Source organism: Heterodontus francisci, chromosome 24 (genome assembly GCF_036365525.1).
Source record: "Heterodontus francisci isolate sHetFra1 chromosome 24, sHetFra1.hap1, whole genome shotgun sequence".
NCBI classification, from domain to species: Eukaryota; Metazoa; Chordata; class Chondrichthyes; order Heterodontiformes; family Heterodontidae; genus Heterodontus; species Heterodontus francisci.
The window spans coordinates 37,835,170-37,860,842 of NC_090394.1; the positions used below are offsets into that span (position 1 = coordinate 37,835,170).

Consider the following 25,673-nt stretch of genomic DNA (forward strand, 5'->3'; position numbering starts at 1 on the left):
GGCTATCTTTGCTCATCTGATTTTTCCAGTCAATATGTAGTTTAAAATCCCCCATGATTATCGCAGTACCTTTCTGACAAGCTCCCATTATTTCCTCCTTTATACCCCATCCTACCGTGTGGTTACTGTTAGGGGACCTGCACATCACTCCCACAAGTGACTTCTTGCCTTTATCATTTCTCATCTCTACCCAAACCGCTTCTACATCCTGGATTCCTGAACTTAGGTTATCCCTCTCTATTGCGTTAATACCATCATTAATTAACAGGGCCACCCCTCCACCTTTTCCTAGCTTCCTGTCCTTTCTAAATGTCATGTACCCTTCAATATTCAGGTCCCAATCATACAGCACTTTCAACTACTAGACAGTAGAAAATCTCCTCAATCAACAGAATACTAGAGCAGTAATTTCAAAAACAATTATTTAGTCTCCCATCAAATATTAGTAATGACAAATGCCTGTAATTGAACTGAAGTCAGCAATCTTATTTTAAAGGTTCAAAAACATTTAAAGTACTTGAGATTCTTTCGGTCATTCATTATTTGCATGGAATAATTTGAATGGATTAGTGGCTTGTAATTTCTCTACTTTAACTCGCAAGGTCTACCAAAACTAATCTTTTCTCCCAATCAATACAACACAATGATAATGATAGACATCGTTTACCTACCGGCATTTGCAGGGATGTGGTTTGAATGGGCGTAGTGCTAGTTGCTAGAGTCGATATGGTAGGAGATTTTACTGATGTCACAATAGTACTTCCGTCTGGCTTTAGAGCAGTCAGAAGCAACGAGTCAGCCTTAATGAACTGAGGCTGGAAAAGTACCTGCAGAAGAATACGGATACAAAAATCAAGATCAACCACATTTTTTTATTTCTGCTCAATCACTTCATCACTTTCCTCCATTACAACATTTTCTCTGGATTGCGTTCTTTGACCAATGACATGTCAGTCAAGCAGTTCCAAATTTCATGAGTGAACTGTGGAAAAATGTTCCACTGTTTTCAGAGTAATGTTTGCAAATTTTCTCCCCTCATCTTCTGAAGTTAGATTCCACGAGCCCTGGGTGTCATCCTGTATATTGTAAAATGGCCAGTCCTTATGCATGAAACCAGACAACGCGTGTCAACAGGTCATTTGACCATGGGGAGGGGCATGACTCAATCCTGTCCTCAATAAAGGTCTACAATGGATGGTGATCAAGAGTAAAAATCTTGCTGATATTTTCCCCCCTCTCTCATTATTACCTGAGATTAGCTACTTCTTTCTGTTTGATATGCTCCAGTTCCCTGTGATAAACAAAAGGTTCTCAGTTGCTTTGTCAGTCTCCAATCTGGTACGACAGCCGACAAATAGCTGTATAAATCATTCGCTGAACACGCATACAAAGTACTCTCAGATCTACAGCTTGTTGCACAAAGTTTTTTTTCTTCCTGAAGCTGCTATAATTTGATGATTCAATTATAACTGAACCACTGATCAAAACGTGAATTACAGCCAAACAACAGATTTTACTTGTGGATTTAATACCATCAATCCACAGTTTATTATTTCATTCATTTGCTACATTTATAACTGTGACTCAATACACAATCCAACTTTTACACAATATTCCTTTCAGTATTTCCAGCAAATTCATGAAAGATAAACTGTCAGCTATTCCTAGAATCAGACCCAGTGCCAGCGTGTCCTTATGCCACCCCGACGACTCCCTATCTGAAACTGAATCATGCCCTCAAATAATACCAAGATGTCTTCATTTCTTACATCAAAAATGCTCGGATAGGGGGATCTTGCTCCTGAAGTACTCCCAATGTCAATTAAGCTGCAGTACAGGTGATATAACTTGCCAAAAGACAGAGGGGTGGAGGAAGAGGGGAATGAGATCAACACCCAGAAATTCACCAATGATAACTTTTGCAATCCTCAGATGCTCAAACAGGAATAGACATGGGCCTGTCAATTTCAGCTTCTCATATTCAGCATTTTTAAGTCAGAAACCAGAATCTGGGTCCGCAACATCCAACTCTTCAGGTTTTTCTTTCCCAGCAACTGAAGTTACTTACCGGTACTTGCTGGAGTTGTGTCGGAACAGTTGAAGTGGAACTAGCTGTTGCTGTAGTTAAAAGATGCTGAGCAGAAATATTCTGGACTTGGGCCTGAATGGTCATGGGCTGTATCTGCTGTGGAACTGCCAGGCTCTGGAGCTGCTGGGTAGCCATTCCCTGTGGTAGTGCTACACAAAATAAAGCCAAAGGAAAATTAAACAATTTAAGATACTTTACTGGAGTAAAATGACTTATTTAGGTGTCAGCTTTAGCTCAGTTGTAGCACTTCTGTCAGTGACTCAGATGATCATGGGTGCAAGCCCCACTTCAAGACTTCAGCACATAATGTCAGTGCAGTAATGAGGGGTTGCTGCATGTTTGAAAAGGATGCCTTTCAGGAAATGTTAAACCGAGGCCCCGACCGCATTCTCAGGAGGATGCGAAATATTCCACGGTGCTATTTGAAGAGTAGGGGAGTTCTCCTAGCCAACATGAATCCCTCAACTGTTGTCAGTAAAACAGATTATCACACAGCAGTTTGTGGGCCCTTGCTGTGCACAAATTGGCTGCCATGTATCTCTACATTACAATGGTGACTACGTTTCAAAAGTACTAAATTGAACAAGCAGTGCTTTGGAATGACGGCAGATTGTGGCAGGCTGCCGTATAAGTGCAAGCTCTTTACTCTGAGGAATTTCAGAGCCTACGTTTTAAAAGAAATTCCCCAATCTACCAAAAATATTATCTTCTAAAAAGGCGTGAAGGTTTGTAGGTTGCCCATTTCACTGAAGGTGAGAGTGAATGGGATCAATTACCAACATCAACCATTGTCTAGTTGCTTCTGGTTAAGTCCCAAACAAAAAAGTTTTTTTTTTTAATATAAGAAGTCCTGCCTCTTATATGCATTTTATTTAAAGTTGTAGAAAACCAAGCCGAGCTAATCTCGTGCCCTTTTCTAGTGACCAGGTACAAAACAGACTGGCAAAAGCCTAATAAAAAGGCTGACTCTCTGAGCCCATGAATGATCAGCATTGCTAGGAGGAAGGAGAGATGAAAAACATGCTTTTTATAATGGTGAATCATTACTTCAAAGTCAGGGGGTGAGTTGACCAACTCAAAAAACATCTGCACAGTTGGCGAGGAAACATTTCCTTGGTTGATCCACCAGGAAGCACCCTTTGTATTGTGCAAGCATCCCATTCTTTATTCTTTATTTGAATAACTTGCACAAGAGAACACAGCGGGTTATGATATGGAGTGCCCTATCTAAAATGCTACTGCAAGCAGAAATCACAATAGCATCTGAAAAAGAAAATGTTAAAAGGGCAGGCAAGGGGGACTCAAGAGGCACTATGGCCTGAACAGCCTCCTTCAGTAAGATACTATGATTTTATACCAAAATCCACCCCCTAATGGGAAAACCTGGGTTCAGGCATCAGATCATAGGGATTTGACCTGAATAGTCCAAGCCCAGTTCTCCAAAGACTACCAGAATGTTTTTTGTTTTTTTTTTTAAAGTGGCCTGAAGCCAGAAGCAAGTCCTGGACAGGAGACCAGTGGATTTTCATCAATGATATTTCTAGAAAATGTCAAAGGAAAGATTTATGTTTTCTTTCAACACTTTTCAAGAATACAGGGACTTTTCTTTTAAAAAGGTAAGAAAAATCATGTGTCTTCTGCAAACGCTGCAATGTTCATGCCAGGCAATGTAATTATGCAGTAACATAAAAGCAAAATACTGTAGATACTGGAAATCTGAAATGGAAACAAAAAGTGCTGGAAATACTCAGCAAGCCAGGCAGCATCTGTGGAGACAGAAGCAGAGTTAACATTTCAGGTCTGTGACCTTTCATCAGAATTAATTATGCAGCAAGTTCAGACCACAACAAGCTTTTTTTGTATAAATGTACACGCAGATGGATTTTTCAACTGTCTCAGATAGTTTAACCTAGTCAAAATTAAATCTTTCACCGATAATTTTTTCTAGTCCATTTATCTAGTTTAAAACAGCTTTGTATAATCAAGGCACTGCTTCTCAACCTTTTGAAAATAGGAATAAAACTTACACTGTGAATTTTAAGCTGCAGGAAGGAAAGAGGTGGAATGTTCTATTGGTGGTGAGAGTCACCAACAACTGAATCCTCCCTACTACTTTCAGAAACTGGCTAACTTAAATGGGAAAGAAAGGGTAGAAACTGGGTACATTTCCACATATAAATCCTGTTATTGCCTTAGTCTTCATGCGTTTAAGGGGGAAAAAAATGAAATTTATACAACTTAGTAGCTTATTACCACTGACAAGTTTGGCCCACACCCAAGGCCTAATGCAAATTGTAAAGTGGTGAATTTCTCAATACCTTTTATGCTGGCAGTTTAGCAGCATTTCAAAACCTACCTAAGTCTGAATCTTAAAAAGTCTCAAGGCGTGGATGGAATTGTATAGCACAGAAACAGTTTGGCCCATTGTACTTACCCTGGCTCTTTGAAAGAACTGTCTAGTTAATCCCACCACCCACCCCGCTTTAACCAAAGCCCTGCAATGCTTTCCTTTTCAAATATATATGCAGGTTGCTTTTGAAAGTTATGACTGAATCTGTTTCCACCACCCTTTCATAGGGCACATTCCAGATCATAACAACTCACTACATTAAAAACATTTTCTCCATCTGGTCCTTTTTCCAATCATCTTAAATCTGCGTCCCCTGGTTACTGATCTACCTGCCAGTGGAAACAGTTTCTCCTTATCTATTCTACCGAGTAAGATAAACTTAAAAGGAGAGGGAAAGCTCAGGAAATAGAACTTTCCCACATAGATGCGCTGATAATTTTACTTTGGGTGTCTTTAATCAGGAGGACTTCAACACTTGATTGGGAGCATTGCTCCCAGTGATCAATGGCATCATGATGTCACCAAATTAAATGGTAGATACTGGAGTCTGCTCCCAGTATTAAAAGTGCAAGTTGAATAAATATTGTTAATCCTTCCCCTTGAAGGCATGAAGACTAAGTCAATAACAGGATTTTTATGTGGGAAAGTACCCAGTTTCTACACTTTCTTTCCCATTTAAGCTAGCCAGATTCTGAAAGTAGTAGGGAGGATTCAGTTGTTGGTGACCCTCAGCACCAACAGCACCTTCCACCACTTCTTCCTGCAGCTTAAAATTCACAGCGCTAGTTTTATTCCCATTTTCAAAATAATTTTATGAGTAAAATGACAAACTAAATATTTTATTCAACCAGTGCTACTGAAATGAAAAAGCAGCAAGTTCAACACAGCAGATTCTCACACCAGGACTATACCTACTGTAATGAAAGTGATTCTGATTTTTGTTTAAAATTTTTTTAAAGGAATTTATAGTTAAACTGAATAAATGATTTTCAATCAAGAGGGCGCTGAAAACTAAATTGGCAACAGTGTTACTGGTTGTCACATGACTCAGTTCAGATATTGCCAGAAAACCTGGTAACAACGGCAGAGATGTCACAAGCGTTCCTTTGATTGGACTAGCCCAGCAGCAGCGTAGCACATTGGGAGGGCAGAAAACGGACAAGCTTTCTGATTGTGGGTCTGTGTGGTTTTACCTTCCAGAGTGAGATAAAGTCAAGTCTGTTGCAGAAGGAGGAGAGAATTCCAAGGAAGAACAGAAGACTTACAACCCAGCTCACCTTCCAGCAATTCCCTAAAAGACTCAGAAGTCCACTGTGTCAATTTGTCTCGCCTCCTGTCTGAGGCAGGCCTGCTTGAGTTGCTTCTCAGCGACACCTGAAGATGGAGGTTGGACTGTGTGCCAGTTTTGGTGCAGCATGTCTCATCTGCGGTTTTCCTCAGGGGTGGACAAGTGATCTGCTGGGGCGCTTTTTTTTTTGTCTGTAACAGAGCTCTGATCCAAAAATCCCTTTTTATTAGCTCTCGGTTAACCGGTATACATATATGTGTGTGCAAGTGTGAGATGCTAAGGTTAAAAAAAAAGGGACTTTAAAATTTAAAGCTAAGACTTAATAGTCTATATAATTAACCGTATCGATAAACGGGAAAATTTAAATAATATGTTGTGACCTGTGGAGAAGTGGGAGTGAATTAACAGTGCACTCCTCCCACCTCGGTCGTAACAAGAAATTATTTTTGTTCAACAATACTACAACTAATAGCCGACATTACTCAACAGTCTGCCCTTTATGCATGCTGGGTTTACTGAAACTGTGACTTTAATCTCACTAGGATTCATCTCACTCTGAAAATTTGCAATTAATATTTAGCCATAACTTTCTAATCAATTTTAAGCTGCTTTTACATTGACTTTAGAAGACAGCTTCTGCTGCCAGTTCTGGACATTCTGGACTTGCAGTTACTGTGGCACATGATGTAAACTTACAAATTCAGTGAGAGGGACTGCCAGGATGACACAGTAAACAATAAAAAAAAAAGGTCTTCTCAGCAGCCAGATTTAATCAACATGGCTGGTTATAATAGGGTTGCTACTGGGTGCACGAGTCCCATATGTCAGAAATTGACCACGCAAGCATTTTTCGAAGATTAAACAGCTTAGGGAAATACAAGACACACTAGCTAAAGCATTCAATTCAAGTGCTGTTCCCATTGCTCTGATGGTAAACACTTGCTCACTGTGAAATGGGACCCCACTGTTGCAGGAAAGCCCTAGATTCAATCATTCTTCATTGAGCTTGGATAACACAGAAGCAGGGGGTGCTACAGTTAGCCTCAATAGCGCTAGGTTGGTGGTGGGTGGCGGGGGGTGGCGGAAGGCAGTTTTTAAAAAATCAATTGGGGCTGCGCTTCTGATGGCAACCCCTATTAAATGGAAACAAGCCTCTTCTGTGACTGTCCCCGCTACCAAACAGGCTGGCATGCACTGCCAAATGCACACACATTCATTTGTGAATAATGCGAAACTAAGTTTCTGATTCTGGAGACCCTCAGTGAACACTGCTAATAGCAGTGCCTAGAGTGGCCAAATACTGGTACTGCAAGACTTATTAAATTACATTCTGAAAGCAACAGTCCTCAAAGCGATGGAATTTTCCAACCTAAGCAGTTCAATACACTATTATACTTTCTTGAGAATCCTTGATGCCTCAGTTGGTAGTAGAATTTTATGGCAGAAAAAAAAAAGAGGACATTCAGCTCATCACACCAATGCAGCTCTCATCAGATTCTATTCTACTGCCCTTACCTTATACCCTTTAAAAATCTCTTCAAATAATTACCCACTTCCCTTTTAAAATCCATCATGGACCCTTCCCCCACTATTGTCTCTGGTGGGGCAACAATTTAAAGAAAAATTCTTCATTCTATTGACAATCTTAAACATATTCCCTTCAGTTGCCAAGTCACAAGCAGTAGAAATAATCTTCCCGATTTATCCTCAGATCTCCTAATCTTCTTTGTTTTGATTAACAGAGCCAAGGTTTCTCTAGTCTCCTCATAACTAAAACCCCTCATCCCTGGTATGACACTACTGATACTGCCAGACCTGCTGAGTATTTCCAGCATTTCTTGTTTTTATTTCAGATTTCCAGCATCTGCAGTATTTTGCTTTTATTTATGACACTACTGAATCTCTTCTTACCATTTCAATGCCCATTCCATCCTTCCTAAAGCAAAGAACCCAAAACTGGACAGTATTTAACTGTGCTTGAAACCCTTACCTCTTTGGTAAGTGCACCGCGTATCGTGCGAGTGAACGGCACAGACCAGAGGGCTCCAGGCTGAACCCTGGTTTGTGTTGAGTGAGTTGTTGTCAGTAGGGGGCAGTATAACTGCTCTTCGACTAGGGAGGTGATTAAATAAAGGAAAGTCAGTCTCATTTTCCACTGATCACATTAAGTGGCCAATGCTGGAAACCTCACATAGGTGGTGTCAGGGCAGGAAAGATTAGACTGTAACGCCTACCACCCAATAATTAAGTAACATAGCAACAGATTAACAGATTAGAAATGAATAACTATTTGGGCACCATGCTGGAGGGTAGCATATGCCCAAGGATACAACGCCATAATGATTCAATACCTTTAGGAGAGGAAGAAAGAAAATAAGAGGGAAAATACAAGTGATACTACCTTGCAATTTTATACAGCTCCATGTTATAGCCAATATCTAATGCAAGTAGAACATCTTTCCTTAATCAACACCTTGTCCCTTTGAACCCATCTGAAGCTGTATGTTTGCTTTTTAATTCATGCTAACTGCTCATCAGATAAGAAATAGCAAATACTAGTGAGTCCAGTTTAAATTATCTAGTTTATCATAGATTACTGTATCTTGAAACAGTGAGGAAAAACACTTTATGAACATGCAAAGATGATTACATTTCAATTATAAGATTTGTATTTGACTGTCATTATGCAAAGTTTCAAACCATAAGTTCAATGCTATGATAATAATAATCAATTACCTGTAAATCCACTGGAATTCTGAAAGCCCAACGACTGTTGCTGCACAAACTGTGGCTGTAATTGTGGTGATACTGTAAAACTCTGTGACATCATGAGAGGCTGCTGCTGTTGGCTCTGTTGCATCTGAACAGCTTCTTGTTTGACATGTTGTGGAGAGGGGGCCTGAAGGAGCTGCGGATGCTGAAGCTGCTGTTGGAGCGAAGGGCCCTGGTACATTTTCACAGGAATTTGCGTCTTACCACTATTTCCCAGGAGGCTGTCGAGGGACAAGTTCAGTGACCCCTGGTTAGGTGGGATGGGTGAACTGCTATCCTGCAGAGGGGTGCTAGAAAAGTGGTTGTCAAACAATTCAGGGAACTCTCCATCCTGATTGTTAATCAGCTGCAACATATCTGTAAATCAAACATACCACAAATGACATGACTAGATACATAAGTTGCTACCTCTATTGATTGTACAACAAAAAAGGGCTGATGGGACAGTTATCGTAGACAACTTTCCCCTAATTGCAGATGTGTTCCACTAAAATAAATTACTAAACTTAAGAATTGCCAACATAACAATGAACAATGGTGACTGGAGTTCAAAACTAATTAATTAATTGCGACATGTCTTGGGACTTCCTGAGGTTGTGACAAGATGCTACATAAATGCAGGTAGTTTCTGTTCATTAAAATCTACATTATAAAAACCAGAATCTTGTTAAATTTACAATCAAAACATGGCAGCTTCAACACAATCTATTCCCAATTACCCAAACCTTAACAGAGGATACACTGCCATTAGTTGCACTATCTCCATGGCTCCCACATATTTTGGACTACTGCCAATGCTCCTATAATTCAGATCTTGAATAATTTGCTTTATTAATTTGCTTTGCAACTATAAGAAAACAAATATTTTCACTGATATCAACTCGTCCACTTTTACAAGTGCATTTTTAAAGCTTTGTCTTTTTGAAATAATGTTTTTGATGTCATTCTAAATTTACATACATCTACATACTAAAATTGAAAAAAAAACCACCTAAAATCAAATATAGCAATCTTATAAAATGTGACAGAACAGAAATTAATCCAGTTTAAAAAGATTAAAATATATTATAAATATATTATCCTGCTTAAGTTAAAGCATAGTCAGAACAAAGGTAACTTTAGGTCGTTTGCACCAACACACCTCAATCTTTACAGTAAAATTACACTACAACAGTATTACCTTCAAATGTGCAGTCCATTGCCATACCTTAATCGGTTCAAAAACTTTACACAAGGTTTATACCGCTACATTAAGAGCAATATGTTCAGTGATGCACAAGAACACTTCAGGATCTTATCTGCTTAGCCTCTCGGAACAGTGCATGTATGAAACCACACTGCAGAGCAATAAGCAAATAGAACTACTTTACTTCTTGCCTACTCCTCCTACTAAGAAAAAAAATCCACCGACTGTATTCAAATTGCGGGGCGGATTTCGGAATCTGTTTTTTTCATGAGGTGATCTCGTTGAACCAATCGCGGCAATGTCCCAGTAGCTCGCTATGTTTGGCTGACCACTCAGACATGACAGAAAGGATTTGTTTAACAGTCTGTACTTCCAGGGGCGTTGATTAATACAGAAAGATGAATAACCAGAGGTTACTATCGGACATCTGTTCCTAAAGCGCATTTCATCACAGCCTTCAAACAACACTCGAGACATTTAAAATTATAATCTAATACCGTGACCATTTCGGTTTCAGAAAATAAAAAGATTTTTTTTAATTCAAAAGAAGGTACCATTTAAAATACTGAATCATCCGAACATTTCACATTTTAAAAATATCAGAAAGGGCTCCACAAAATTGAAATTTTATCAAGGATTAGAAGCAAGTGCAAAAAAAAAATATCCCTTTTGCTTTACACAAGCTCATAGTTTCCCAGGTGTTGTACGTGCCTTAGAACAGATCAATGTGCAGATGAACTTGAGAATTCCCCAGCAGCAGAAGGCAATAACCGCTAGTAACCCGGGCATGACGTCACTGCCCGAGAAGCTGAAAGGGGTTTGGTTCATACTGAACACACAACTCAGCAATTGTAACCTTGCCAAAACTGCACATTGTCAATGCTACTGGGCACCAGGGCAAACAGCATGCTCACCCACCACTTCAAAAAAGTGTCAAAAATTAATATGATAAATATATTTTCTTCCTTTACCAATACGCCTATAGCAATTCAAGGTGGAATTCAGTTCTAAATATTTTTCTTAAACCTATTTTATTCATTTGAAAACAGTTTCTGCTTTGTATCATTGCTTAAAAAAAAGTTTATAGAAATTACAAAAGGAATAGCCTGCCAAATAATGTTTACAAAGAAAAGGCACATCAGTAGATGGATGAAGTTGCACTCATGTCAGTACTGACCCGGGATTTAGAGGAGTCATTTACAATTGTATATAAAATACATGTGATTTGAAGTATTGTATACCGATTTAAAATGTTGCACAAAGCTTATAAGTAGAACAAAATTCTGCGCATATAGTTCTGTGTATTCTGTAAATATTTATAAACAAATCATGGAAGTATATGCAATATTACATTTTGTTTTCTACATTAGTGTAACTTTAGCAGCACTCAATTTTGATTCTAGTAAGCAAATGCTTTCAATTGTTTTGTTCAGGGATTCGACACACTCCCAATTCTGCCCACGACAACCGATGCCCAGAAGCCAAGCTCCAGAGATGCCAGGCTCAATCCTTGGATGTTCATTAGGCACTGCCCATTTAAGCCGGATAATGCCAGTTAACACTAATATACCTATCAGACCATGCCCATAGATGTCTTGTAATGTCCTCTGCCTAACACCCCCATGGATCCTGCCCATCCAACCTCCCATGCATCCTTCCCATCCAGGCCCCATAGATCCTGCCCACTACTCTCAGGCCCTGCCCATCACTTACCGTCAATGTCATTGAGCAGCGCGTTATCGATCTCGCTGCTCTCAGTCAGCGACGGGTCCAGATTGTCCAGCGACGAGTCCTCAAACATCACGGCCGGATCAGGGGCTGGGTATGGCTGCCCACCGTTATTCATGCTAAATAATATGTGCCGAATGCAGGTAGTGGCGTCACCGGAGAAGGTGGGGGAGGGGAAAGATTCCGTGTTTACACCGAGTTTACTTGCCGTGGAACCATGTCAATAAACGGCAAGACAAACCTAACTCGCTACCGGAAGCAGAGGAGGTGGGACCCCCCCACCCACCGCTGCAACGCATTCAACACTTGATTGATTGACGGCGAACCGGGCCAGTGACCGATCGGACGTGTGGTGGGCGCGGCGTGCGTGAGCCGTCCGATCCCACCAATCAGCCACCAGATTGCTCCAAGTTCGGTTGAGTGGGCACCAGCGCGCAGGGGGGGAGGTGTTTAGCCGCGTGCCGCTAGAACCAGCGTGATACAGCCAATCACAGCGTGGATGTGGCATGGGGTGATCGGTCGTCATCGTTCAAAGCTCCGCCCCTTTTTTGTGGTGATTACATCATCTCACTGATTTATCCACCCCACGTGGGGTCTGGGACTGACTGATTCTCTGGTTAACATGTCAGTTTCTTGTAAACGTTGGAGGTGGAAGGGTACAGTTTTTTTGGTTTCATCAAGTTGACTTTGTAAATTTATAAAATTTTACATTGCAGAAAAGAGGCTATTTAGAAAGAATAACCAGCACAGAAACAGGCAATTAGGCCCAACTGGTTGAAGTCCGTGTTTATGCTCCACAGTAGCCTCCTCTCACCTTACTTCACCTTACCATATCAGCACATATCTTCCACATGTCTTTATCTCCCCTTCTTAGGCAGTCCCTCGGTACCGAGGATGGCTTGCTTCCACTCTGGTTCAGTGCAATCTAACATGGCTAACCAGTCTATTGCATGAACTGCAGACTCTATCACATGCAGGGCAGGTGGTGTTGGAAGAGTTAGATAGGCGTTACTTGGAGGCTGCTGTGCGCTCCTTCTGCTGCCTCGATTTGGCCTCCACATGCTCCCGGTGAAATCCCACAAGGTGCTTAGTACTTTCCAAAATGCACTTTCTTGACCTTGAGCGGTCAAGGGACAGGGACTCATATGAGTTGGTGGGTATGTTGGATTTCTTCAGAGATGCTTTGAGAATGTCCCTAAAACATTTCCTCTGTCCTCCTGAGAGTCTTTTGCCGCAGAGAAGCTCAGAGTAGAGCTGTTGCTTCGGGAGTAAAAACAGAAAGTGCTGGAAATACTCAGCAGGTCTGGCAGCATCTGTGGAGAGAGAAACAGAGTTAATATTTCAGGTCTATGACCCTTCATCAGAACATTAACTCTGTTTCTTTCTCCATAGATGCTGCCAGACCTAGAAGCACAAAATCATAGAAAGTTTAAGGCACAGAAATAGGCCACTTGGCCCATTGTGTCTGTGCTGGCAGAAAAGCTATCCACCTATTCTAATCCCACCTTTCAGCATTTGGTCCGTAGCCCTGCAGATTACAGCACTTGAGGTGCATATCCAGACTCCTTTTGAATGAGATGAGGGTCTCTGCCTCAACTACTCTTTCAGGCAGTGAGTTCCAGGCCCCCACCACCCTCTGGGTGAAAAAGTTTTTACTCATCTCCCCTCTAATGTTTCTACCAATCACTTTAAATCTATGCCCCCTTGTCACTGACTTCTCTGCTAAGGTGAATAGACCCTTCACTTCTGCTCTATGAAGGTCCCTCAAAATTTTGTACATTTCAATCAGATCTCCCCTCAGCCTTCTCTGTTCCAAGGAGAGCAACCCCAGCCTATCCAATCTTTCCACATAGCTGCATTTTTCCAGTCCTGGCAACATCCTTGTAAATCTCCTCTGTACCCTCACTAGTGCAATTACATCCTTTCTATAATGAGGTGACCAGATCTGCACACAGTACTCAAGTTGTGGCCTAACCATGAGTTCTCCAGTTCCAGCATAACCTCCCTGCTCTTATATTCGATCCCTCAGCTAATAAAGGAAAGGATTCCATATGCCTTCTTAAATCTGTGGGCATTCAATCCAAGGTCCCTCACTTCCTATACATCTCTCAGTATTTTCCCATTAATCGTGTATTCCTTTCCCTTGTTTGACCTCCCCAAATGCATCACCTCACACTTCTCCAGGTTGAATTCCATTTGCCACTTTTCTGCCCATCTGACCAGACCATCAATATCTTCCTGCAGCCGACAGCTATCCTCCTCGCTATCTACCACATGGCCAATCTTTGTGTTGGCTGCAAACTTCTCGATCATGCCCCCTACATTTACGTCCAAATCGTTAATAAACACCACAAAAAACAGGGGATCCAGTACTGAGCCCAGCAGAACGCCACTGGAAACAGCCCTCCAGTCGCTAAAACACCCGTCAACAATTATCCTTTGTTTCCTGCCACTGAGCCAATGTTGTATCCACCTTGCTGCATTTCCCTGGATCCCATGGGATTTTATTTTTTTAACCAGTCTGCCATGTGGGACCTTGTCAAAAGCCTTGCTACAATCCATGTAGACCACATCAACTGTACTACTCTCATCTATCTTCCTTGTTACTTCTTCAAAACATTCGATCAAGTTGGTCAAACAAGATCTTCCCTTAACAAATCCATGCTGACTATCCTTGATTAACCTGTGCCTTTCTAAGTGACAGTTTATCCTTTCTCTCAGAATAGATTCCAATAATTTGTCCACTACTGAGGTTAGACTGACTGGCCTGTAATTATTCAGTCTATCCTTCACTCCTTTTTTAAACAGAAGTATAACGTTAACAGTTCTCCAATCCTCCGGCAGCACACCTGTATCCAGTGAGGACTGGAAAATGATGGTCAGACCTTCTGCTATTTCCTTTCTTGCTTCTTTTAACAGTCTAGCGTACATTTCATCTGGCCCTGGTGATTTATCAACTTTCAAGGATGCAAATCCCATTCATACTTCCTCTCTCCCTATGTTTATCACGTCCAATACTTCACACTCCTCCTGCTTAACTACAATATCTGCATCGTCCCCCTCTTTTGTGAGGACAGACACAAAGTATTCATGAAGAACCATACCAACATCTTCTGCCCCTACACATAGGTTACCTTTTTGGTCTTTTATGGACCCAACTCTCTCCTTAATTATCCTCTTACTCTTAATGTATTGATAAAACATCTTTGGGTTCACCTTGATTTTGCTTGCCAATATTCTTTCATGCCCTCTGTTTGCTTTACTAATTTCAAAGAACAAAGAACAGTACAGCACAGGAACAGGCCATTCGGCCCTCCAAGCCTGCGCAGATCTTGATGCCTGCCTAAACTAAAACCTTCTGCACTTCCAGGGACCGTATCCCTCTATTCCCATCCTATTCATGTATTTGTTAAGATGTCTCTTAAACGTCATTATCGTACCTGCTTCCACCACCTCTCCCGGCAGCAAGTTCCAGGCACTCACCACCCTCTGTGTAAAGAACTTGCCTCGCACATCCCCTCTAAACTTTGCCTCTCTTACCTTAAACCTATGTCCCCTAGTAACTGACTCTTCCACCCTGGGAAAAAGCTTCTGACTATCCACTCTGTCCATGCCGCTCATAACTTTGTAAACCTCTATCATGTCACCCCTCCACCTCCGTCGTTCCAGTGAAAACAATCCGAGTTTATCCAACCTCTCCTCATGTCTAATGCCCTCCAGACCAGGCAACATCCTGGTAAACCTCTTCTGTACCCTCTCCAAAGCTTCCACGTCCTTCTGGTAGTGTGGCGACCAGAATTGCACGCAATATTCTAAGTGTGGCCTAACTAAAGTTCTGTACAGCTGCAGCATGACTTGCCAATTTTTATACTCTATGCCCCGATCGATGAAGGCAAGCATGCCGTATGCCTTCTTTACTACCTTATCCACCAGCGTTGCCACTTTCAGTGACCTGAGCGTATCCCAGATCTCTCTGCCTGTCAATAATCCGAAGGGTTCTGCCATTTACTGTATACTTTCCACCTGCATTAGATCTTCCAAAATGCATTACCTCACATTTGTCCGGATTAAACTCCATCTGCCATTTCTCCGCCCAAGTCTCCAACCGATCTATATCCTGCTGTATCCCCTGACAATCCTCATCACTATCCGCAACTCCACCAACCTTTGTGTCGTCCGCAAACTTACTAATCAGACCAGCTACATTTTCCTCCATATCATTTATATATACTACAAAGAGCAAAGGTCCCAGTACTGATCCCTGCAGAACACCACTAGTCACAGCCCTCCATTCAGAAAAGCACCCTTCCACTGCTACCCTCTGTCTTCTATGACAGAGCCAGTTCTGTATCCACCTTGCCAGCTCACCTCTGATCCTGTGTGACTTCACCTTTTGTATCAGTCTGCCATGAGGGACCTTGTCAAAGGCTTTACTGAAGTCCATATAGATAACATCCACTGCCCTTCCTTCATCAATCATCTTTGTCACTTCCTCAAAAAACTCAATCAAATTAGTGAGACACGACCTCCCCTTCACAAAACCATGCTGCCTCTTGCTAATAAGTTTGTTTGTTTCCAAATGGGAGTAAATCCTGTCCCGAAGAATCCTCTCTAATAATTTCCCTACCACTGATGTAAGGCTCACCGGCCTATAATTTCCTGGATTATCCTTGCTACCCTTCTTAAACAAAGGAACAACATTGGCTATTCTCCAGTCCTCTGGGACCTCACCTGTAGCCAATGAGGATGCAAAGATTTCTGTCAAGGCCCCAGCAATTTCTTCCCTTGCCTCCCTTAGTATTCTGGGGTGGATCCCATCAGGCCCTGGGGACTTATCTACCTTAATGCTTTGCAAGACACCCAACACTTCCTCCTTTTTGATAATGAAATGACTGAGACTATCTACACTCCCTTCCCTAGGCTCATCATCCACCAAGTCCTTCTCTTTGGTGAATACTGATCCAAATTACTCATTTAGTACCTCGCCCATTTCCTCTGGCTCCACACATAGATTCCCTTCTCTGTCCTTGAGCGGGCCAACCTTTTCCCTAGTTACCCTCTTGCTCTTTATATATGTATAAAAAGCCTTGGGATTATCCTTAATCCTGTTTGCCAATGACTTTTCATGACCCCTTTTAGCCCTCCTGACTCCTTGCTTAAGTTCCTTTCTACTCTCTTTATATTCCTCAAGGGATTCGTCTGTTCCTAGCCTTCCAGCCCTTACGAATGCTTCCTTTTTCTTTTTGACTAGGTTCACAGTATCCCGCGTTATCCAAGGTTCCCGAAACTTGCCAAACTTATCCTTCTTCCTTACAAGAAGATGCTTGTCCTGGATTCTAATCAACTGACATTTGAAAGACTCCCACATTTCAGATGTTGATTTACCCTCAAATAGCCGTCCCCAATCTAAATTCTTCAGTTCCTGCCTAATATTGTTATAATTAGCGTTCCCCCAATTTAGCACCTTCACCCGAGGACTACTCTTATCCTTACCTTAAAACTTATGGAATTATGATCACTGTTCCCGAAATGCTCCCCTACTGAAACTTCAACCACCTGGCCGGGCTCATTCCTCAATACCAGGTCCAGTACGGCCCCATCCCTAGTTGGACTATCTACATATTGTTTCAAGAAGTCCTCCTGGATGCTCCTTACAAATTCTGCCCCATCCAAGCCCCTAGCACTAAGTGAGTCCCAGTAAATATAGGGGAAGTTAAAATCACCCACCACTACAACCCTGTTATCTTTACATCTTTCCAAAATCTGTCTACATATCTGCTCCTCTACCTCCCGCTGGCTGTTGGGAGGCCTGTAGAAAACTCCCAACATCGTGACTGCACCCTTCCTATTCCTGAGCTCCACCCATATTGCCTCGCTGCACGACCCCTCAGAGGTGTCCTCCTGCAGTACAGCTGTGATATTCTCCTTAACAAGTAATGCAACTCCCCCACCCCTTTTACATCCCCCTCTATCCCGCCTGAAGCTTCTAAATCCTGGAACATTTAGCTGCCAATCCTGTCCTTCCCTCAACCAAGTCTCTGTAATAGCAACAACATCATAGTTCCTTTTTGATTTCACCCCTCGACTTTCTATACTCCTCTTGGCTTTCTGTAATATTGAGTTCTCGGTAAGTATTTCCAGCACTTTCTGTTTTTATTTCAGATTTCCAGCATCCACTGTATTTTGCTTTTGTTTCAGTTGCTTCGAGAGCCTGGTGTCAGGCATGCAAGTGGCATGGCCCACCAGCGAAGCTGGTTTTGGGTGATTAACATTCAATGCTGGGAATGTTGGCTTGGGAGAGGATGCTGACATTAGATCGCCTATCCTGCCAATGAATGTAAAGAATTTTGCACAGACAGCATTGGTGGTATTTCTCCAGTGCTTTGAAGTACCTGCTATAGATTGTCCAAGTCTCCAAAACATATAGGAGCACAGTGATCACTGCTGCCTGATACAACATGACCTTAGTCCCAGGTTTGAGGTCCTGGTCCTCAAATACTCTCTTTCTTAGTCAGCCGAAGGCAGAGCTGGTACATTGAAGGCAGTGGTGGATTTCGTCATCTATGTCTGCCTTCATTGAGAAGAGACTCCAGAGATATGGAAACTATCTCCCACATGTGTTTATCTAGCTTCCTCTTAAATGCATCTCTGCTATTTGTTCAACTACACCATGTAGTCATAGTCATAGAGATACAGCACTGAAACAGGCCCTTCGGCCCACCAAGTCTGTGCCGACCAACAACCACCCATTTATACTAATCCTACATTAATCCCATATTCCCTACCACGTCCCACCATTCTCCTACCACCTACCTACACTAGAGGCAATTTACAATGGCCAATTTATCTATCAACCTGCAAGTCTTTGGCTGTGGGAGGAAACCGCAGCACCCGGCGAAAACCCACGCAGTCACAGGGAGAACTTGCAAACTCCGCAGAGGCAGTACCCAGAATTGAACCCGGGTCACTGGAGCTGTGAGGCTGCGGTGCTAACCACTGCACCACTGTGCCACCCAAATAGTAGCAAGTTCCACGTGCACACTACATTCTAGGTAAAGTGTAGTATAAACACCAGGTCTGGTGATAAGCCACCAGGACAGGATCAGCCCAGATCAGATTCATCTGAGGATACTGAGGGAAATAAGGAAAGAAATTGTGGAGGCACTGCTCATAATCTTCCAATCCTCCTTCAATACAGTGGTGGTGCAGAGGACTGGAGAATTGCAAATATTACATCTTTATTCAAAAAAAGGAGTAAGGAAAAAGTACAGGCCAGTCAGTTTAACCTCAGTGGTGGGAATGCTTTCAGAAATGATAATCCGGGGCAAAATTAAGTCAATTGGACAAATGTGGATTAATTAAGGAAAGCCAGCATGGATTTATTAAAGGCAAATCATGTTTAACTAACTTGATTGAGTTTTTGATGTGGTTGATGTGGTGTACATGGACTTTGAAAAGATGTTGATAAAATGCCATATGACAGGCTTGTCAGCAAAGTTAAAGCCCATGGAATAAAAGGGACAGTGGTAGCATGGATACATAGCTGGCTAAGTGACAGGAAACAGAGAGTAGTGGTGAACTGTTGTTTTTCAGACTGGATAAAGGTATATAGTGGGCTTCCCCAGGGATCTATATTAGGACCACTACTTTTCGTGATCAGTATCAATGTCATTGACTTGGGTGTGCAGTGCACAATTTCAACATTTGCAGATGACATGAAACTTGGAAGTATTGTATGATAGTGATAGGCTTCAAGAGGACATAAACAGGCTGGTGGAATGGGTGGACACGTGGCAGATGAAATTTGATAGAGAAGTGTGAAGTGATGCATTTTGGTTGGAAAAATGAAAAAAGCCAATATAAAACAAAGGGTACTATTCTGAAGAGGGTGAAGGAGCAGAGGGACCTGGGGGGAGTATATTTGCACAAATTGTTGAAGGTGGAAGGGCAGGTTAAGAAAGCCATTAAGAAGACATACAGGATCCTGGGCTTTATAAATAGAGACATAGACTACAAAAGCAAGGAAGTTACACTGAACCTTTATAAAACACTGGTTCAGCCTCAAGTGGAGTATTTTGTCCAATTCTGGGCACCACAATTTAGGAATGATGTGAAGGCATTAGAGAGGGTACAGCAAAGATTTACGAGAATGAGTCCAGGGATGAGGGACTTCAATTATGTGGATAGGTTGGAGAAGTTGGGGCTGTTCTCCTTCGACAAGAGTGAGAAGAGATTTGATAGAGGTGTTCAAAATCATGAGTGGATCTGGACAGAGTAGATAGGAAGAAACTATTCCCATTGGTGGAAGGGTTGAGAACTGTTGACTTGGTTTCACACAATGACCACACCGGAGTTTAGTGCAATTCTATTTTTATTCAATTTGGATGCTCTCGTGAGACAGTTAAATCGATTTTCTACACGTACGAAACTTCACCTCCAATCCACATTGAACACAGTTCACTTGTGTACTCTAAATGCTAGCCTCTTGGCGTAGCTGATGCAAATCACTTAAGCAATTCTAACTAAAAGCTCAAATATAACCTGTAACTGGAATGGCTGGCCAGGCATGATATCCGACGGGTGATCCTCCTTCGATCCCTTGGCTCGAAGTCCATAGTTCTTGTGCGATGGTTGGTCTGTACAGTTGTCGCTGAAGAGAGGCTCCGACCCTCCATTTTTATATGGTTTCCTTCAGTATCCAAAATGTTCAAATGTGCCCCCTCTATTTATGAGGTCATCTGTGGGGCTCATTAACTGTTCTTTGTCACTTATCTGTCTTTCTTTAAACAATTTAACACTGTGTTTTCAGAAGATATCAGTTCTGTGCAAAACAGGATAAACTGTTTACCACCTCCATTGTTTTAGTACCTCTCGTCTGTCCCTGAATGGCTGAGTTCGTTATCCTTTGGCTATCGACATGATGTAAATCACCCATATTAGATGTCTGCAGTTATCCACTGATTGATTAACACCGGAACAAGTTCAGACTTATTTCAGACTGTTGGGTTCGCTTTGCTTGGCCATTTTCCTTCTCAGCATGCTTCAGAAACTTCCCTGACCAGCCATTTTGGGTTGCAGAACCAGAGAACACCGATTTAACACTGAATGACAAAAATACCAAAGGTGATATGAGGAAAAACGTTTTTAGGCAGCAAGCGGTTAGGATCTGGAATGCACTGTCTGAGACTGTGGTGGAGGCATATTCAATTGTGGATTTCAAAAGGGAATTGGATAATTATCTGACCAGAAAAAATTTTCAGGGCTATGGAGAAAAGGTGGGGGAGTGGAACAAATTGAGCCTGTCCTGCAGAGCGCCAGTATGGACATGATGGGCCGAATGACCTCTTCTGTGCTGTAACTATTCTATGATTCTATGATAAAGTCCAAACTGCTCAAAACTCAACAATAACAACACCTTGTAGTTATATGGCAACTTTAACATAGATCAGATTTTCAATATTCACTGTATTTTTCTTTTTATGTGGCTCTGTTCCCTTAACCTACAGTAACATCATAGCTGTATAAAGTCCAGTTGCAGGCTTTGACCTTCTATGTTTGCCGAAATGTCCAGCAATGATTTCCTGTATTTGAACAATTTGAAATTTGTGCAACTGTTTTGACATAGCTGTCACCCAGGGCAGAACAAGTGAGTTTACTCATCTCTCTCACAGATTTCATCAACTAATCTGGATTTCTGAAATAAATAGGTGACTGTAAAATTGCAAGTTTCCAAAGCATTGTGCAGTTTACAAATATAAGGGCCGATTTTAATACAGTCCATCCAGTGGTAACTGGGCAGGGAATGGAGTTAAAATTGCTGTGGTGAATTTACTGCCCTGTTCCTGATCGGTCCAGCAATGCGTCTATTTTAAAATTCTTATTCTTGTGTTTAGATCCATGGCCTCACCCCTCCCTATCTCTGTAAGTTCTACAACCCTCCAAGATATCTGCGCTCCTCCAATTCTGCCCTCTTGTTATTCTCAATTTCCATTGTTCCATCATTAGCAGTATTGCCTAGGCCCTAAACTCTGCAATTCCCTCCTTCAACCTCTCCACCTCTCTCTCCTTCTTTAAGATGCTCTCTAACTTTGACCAGGTTTTTGGTCACCTGTCCTAATATCTCTTGATGTGTCTCAGTGTCAAATTTTGTCCAGTTACTCTCCTCTGTGGCACCTTGGGATGTTTTTATTGTGTTTAAGATGCTACATAAGTGCAAGTTGTTTAAGTTTCTATTTACTGAAGCCTTTTGCTGAATGGCTAAGGTGCCCATCTGATTTAGGGGGAGCCTCATTACTGTATGCAAATCAGAGGTTCATGACAAACATAGGACCCCAAAATAATTTCAAGTGACAATTGGGTTGAGTGCTGTCAGTGGTACCAAGCGATGAACAGGAAGAGAACCCCCCAAAAAATGTGAAGAATTATTGTTGAGTAAAGTAAGAGCTAGAATTCACCTCCGGGCCCCACAAAAATAAGGTGGGTGGCTGCCTGGGATCTCTTTCCGCCACCACCCGCCTCCTACACTGGTCACCCCATCATCCTGGACCTACCTTTGTGTTGGACAAGTTGACCTTTGAGCTGCCTGTTCCTCAAAATGGACTGTGCCTCCTGAAAGCAGAATTGGGTGGGTGGCTCATGCACTCAACTAGTTGACTGCTCAAGGGTTAAAATCTGCCCTGTAGAGTCACTGGAGAGTTAATCCCTGCAGGGTATGTGCATAAATTAAATTAGTTAAATGGAGAACAACTGCAGAACTCCAAGGTGCAGAGGGATCTAGGTGTTCTAGTGCATGAGTCACAAAAAGTTATATAGGTACAGCAAGTAATAAAGAAGGCTAATGGAATGCTATCTTTTATTATGAAAGGAATTGAAAATAAAAGTAAGGATATTATGCTTCAGTTATACAGGGCATTGGTGAGACCACAGCTCAAATACGGTGTGCAGTTTTGATCTCCTTATTTAAGGAAGGATGTGAATATGTTGGAGGTGGTTCAGAGGAGGTTTACTAGATTGATACCTGGAATGAGCTGGTTGTCTTATGAGGAAAGGTTGGATAGACTGGGCTCGTTTTCACTGGAGTTTAGAAGAGTGAGAGGAGACTTGATTGAAGTATATAAGATCCTGGATGGTCTTGACAAGGTGGATCTGGAAAGGATGTTTCGTCTTGTGGGGGAGTCCAGAATGAGGGAGTACTGTTTTAAAATTGGGGGTCATCCTTTTAGGACAGAGATGAGAAATTTTTTCTCTGAGGGTTGTGCGACTTTGGAATTCTCTGCCTCAGAAGGTGGTGGAGGCAGGGTCATCGAATAATTTTAAGGTGAGGGTAGATAGATTCTTGTTAGGCAAAGGAATCAAAGGTTATCAGGGGTAGATGTGGAAGTGTGGAATTTGAGCCATGATCTTATTGCATGGCAGAGTAGGCTACAGGGGTTGAATGGCCTACTTCTGCTCCTAATTCGTATGTAGTTGTACCATTTACTCCTCAAGGATATGCACCATGATTTAGAGAAATGGGAGATGGCTAGAGAAGGAGGCCAAATTATTTAAAACTCATTCTAGGTATCATATGTGATTCAGTGGGTAGCATTCGCTCTTGCAAGTCCCGCTCCAGAGGCTAGAACACAAAGTACAGACCAAAAAGTCAGTACAGTACTGAGGGAGCGCTGCACTGTTGGATGTAATAACTTTTGGATGAGATGTTAAACCAAGGCCCGATCGGCCCAATCGGGTGATATAAAAAATTCCCTGGCACCTATTTTGAAGAGGAGGAGGGGAGTTCTCTCTGGTGTCCTAGTCAATACTTATCCCACAACCAACATCACTGAAAAACAGATTATCTGATCATTACCACATTGCTCTTTGTGGGACCTTGTTGTGCACATATTGACTGCCATGTTTCCTACAACAATGACTATACTTCAAAAGTACTTAATTAGCTGTAAAGCTTTTTGGGCCACCCAGCCATTGTGAAAGGTGCTCTGGAAATGCAAGTTCTTTCTTTTACTAATAACGTATCAGAAGTTTTACAGCACACAATCGTGATTATTTTTAGATTAGGTTAGCCTAACAGCGAGGTGTATCTATAATCTATCTTAGAAGCGACAGGACGACAGTTATGTTAATCATTGTTTCTCCTTGCTTTTTTGCTGTTGGAGGCACGGAGTGTTGCTACTACACTTCTGTATAAAAGGAGGGAAAGTTGTGACTGCCATAGTGTCCAGGACCCAAATTCTATTGAATCCTATGATATCCTGTTGGAAACATTTTAAAATATGAGCCTTCATCAAAATTAGGGTTCAAAATATAGATTAAGAGGTGATTTAATTGAGGTGTTTAAGATGATCAAAGGAAATGGTAGGGTAGATAGAGAGAGACACTATTTCTTGTGGTGGGGGAATCCCGTACCAGGGGACCTCCAGCGATGATGTCAGGAATCACTTCTTCACACAAAGGGTAGTGGAAATCTGGAACTCTCTCTCCTAAAAAGCTGTTGAGGTTCAGGTTCAATTGAACATTTCAAAATGTTTGTTGGGCAAGGGTATTAAAGGTTATGGAACTAAGATGGGTAAATTGAGTTGAGATACAAATCAGCCGTGATCTCACTGAATTGCAGAACAGTTTCGAGGTTCTGAATGACCTAATCCCATTCCTATGTTCCTAAATTTATGTGGGGTTTTGATAAAATAGATAACGTTTCCATTGGCAGTAAACCAGAGGACACAGACTTAACACAATTGGCAAAAGAGCCAGAGGAGAGGTGAGAAGAAATTATTTGATGCAGTGAGTTGTTGTGATCGGAAATGTACTGCCGAAAGCGTAGTGGAATCAGATTCAATAGTAACTTTCAAGAGATAATTGAATATATACTTGAAAAGGAAAAAAGTTGCAGAGCTATGGGAAAGAGCGGGACTAACTGGATAGCTTATACAAAGAGGCAGGTGATGTGGCCTTTCTCTGCTGTAAGATTCTATGATTCTTGTTATCTTGATGAGCTCAGGAAGGGACAGTGACACATTTCAAAAGAGAAAAGGGACATTGGTGTCCTTCTTTGTTGCTCTCCCAGCACCCCAACCTACAACCTAAAAACAACTCAAGTAACTGGGATTCATCGAATAGAAATAGATAGCTGCTTCTGTGTCTCAGAGCAGCAACTTGTAGCATCAATTGTTGTGCTCTTTGATCACTCTCCCAAGACCTCAACACTGCTACTTCCAATCGAGCCTGGTACCCTACTATTCCCACAGGAAAGGAATCTGTCCCTGCACTTCAGTTTTAAATACACACATGATGGCAGTGTACGAGACTCAAGACATGTGGGTCTCTGATTGTCAGAGATGCTGGCTTTCGCATGAGATGTTAAACCGAGGCCTTGGCTGCCCTCTCAGATGGATGTAAAAGATTCCAGGGTGCAATTTCTATGAACAACAAGAAGTCCTCCCTGGTGTTCTGGCTAATATTTATCCCTCAAACAACATCACAAAAAACAGAAAATGTTGGAACTATTCTCATGAAAGGTCATGGGCCTGAAATGTTAATTCGGTTTCTCTCTACACAAATGCTGCCAGACCTGCTGAGTATTGCCAGCATTTTCAAATTTTATTTCGGATTTCCAGCATCTGCAGAATTTTGCTTTTGTATCACTAAAAACAAATTATCTCGTCATTCATGTAGGACATTGCTGTGTGCAACTTGACTGTTATATTTCCCTATGCAACAACAGGGACAGCACTTGAAGAACAATCCATTAATTTTGAAGTGCTTTCGGACATTCTGAGGAGGTGCTACAAATACTAGTTAGTTCTTTTGCCTTTAGACATTGCAACAGACTACAAATGGCATATGAGATTTGCAAGCTTTGAATGAGATTTATATGTTTCTATTACTGGACTGTTCTATACTTTGACTTAATACATGAATCTCAGAGCTGCAATGGACTGACCATTACAGTAAATGCTGTATCATTTAATATATATATAACAGCAATACTCACATTTTTTGAAATGTATAGTGTAAACAATTCTACATTATTACAACAACTTGCTTTTATTATAGTGCCTTTAACACATAAAATGTCCCAAAGCACTTCACAAGAGTGTTTTAAAGCAAAATTGGACATTGAGCCACATAAGGAGATGTTAGGTCAGATGACTGAAAGCTTGGCCAAAGGTAGGTTTTAAGGAGTTTGAGGAGGAAAGAGGGGTAAAGAGATGGAGAGGATTAGGGAGAGAATTTCAAAGCTTAGGGCCTTGGCAGCTGAAGG

General features: G+C 41.7%; 1 protein-coding gene across 4 annotated transcripts in view; it reads right to left on the reverse strand.

The window, feature by feature from the left end:
* The window catches only part of srebf1 (sterol regulatory element binding transcription factor 1), a 49,645-nt gene extending 37,969 nt beyond the window's left edge, over positions 1-11,676 (reverse strand). Inside the window, exons 1-4 of one of the 4 annotated variants that reach the window (XM_068055934.1) lie at positions 11,399-11,674; positions 8,464-8,856; positions 2,069-2,238; positions 672-827 (exon numbers count right to left, since the gene is read on the reverse strand). In XM_068055934.1, the coding sequence (XP_067912035.1) occupies positions 672-827; positions 2,069-2,238; positions 8,464-8,856; positions 11,399-11,531 (852 nt within the window). In that variant the 5' untranslated portion in view covers positions 11,532-11,674. Of the gene's footprint in view, positions 1-671; positions 828-2,068; positions 2,239-8,463; positions 8,857-9,679; positions 9,893-11,398 lie in introns of those variants that run through there. The other 3 variants (XM_068055936.1, XM_068055935.1, XM_068055937.1) reach the window with 3 other exon arrangements.
* Positions 11,677-25,673: the final 13,997 nt, after the last annotated feature.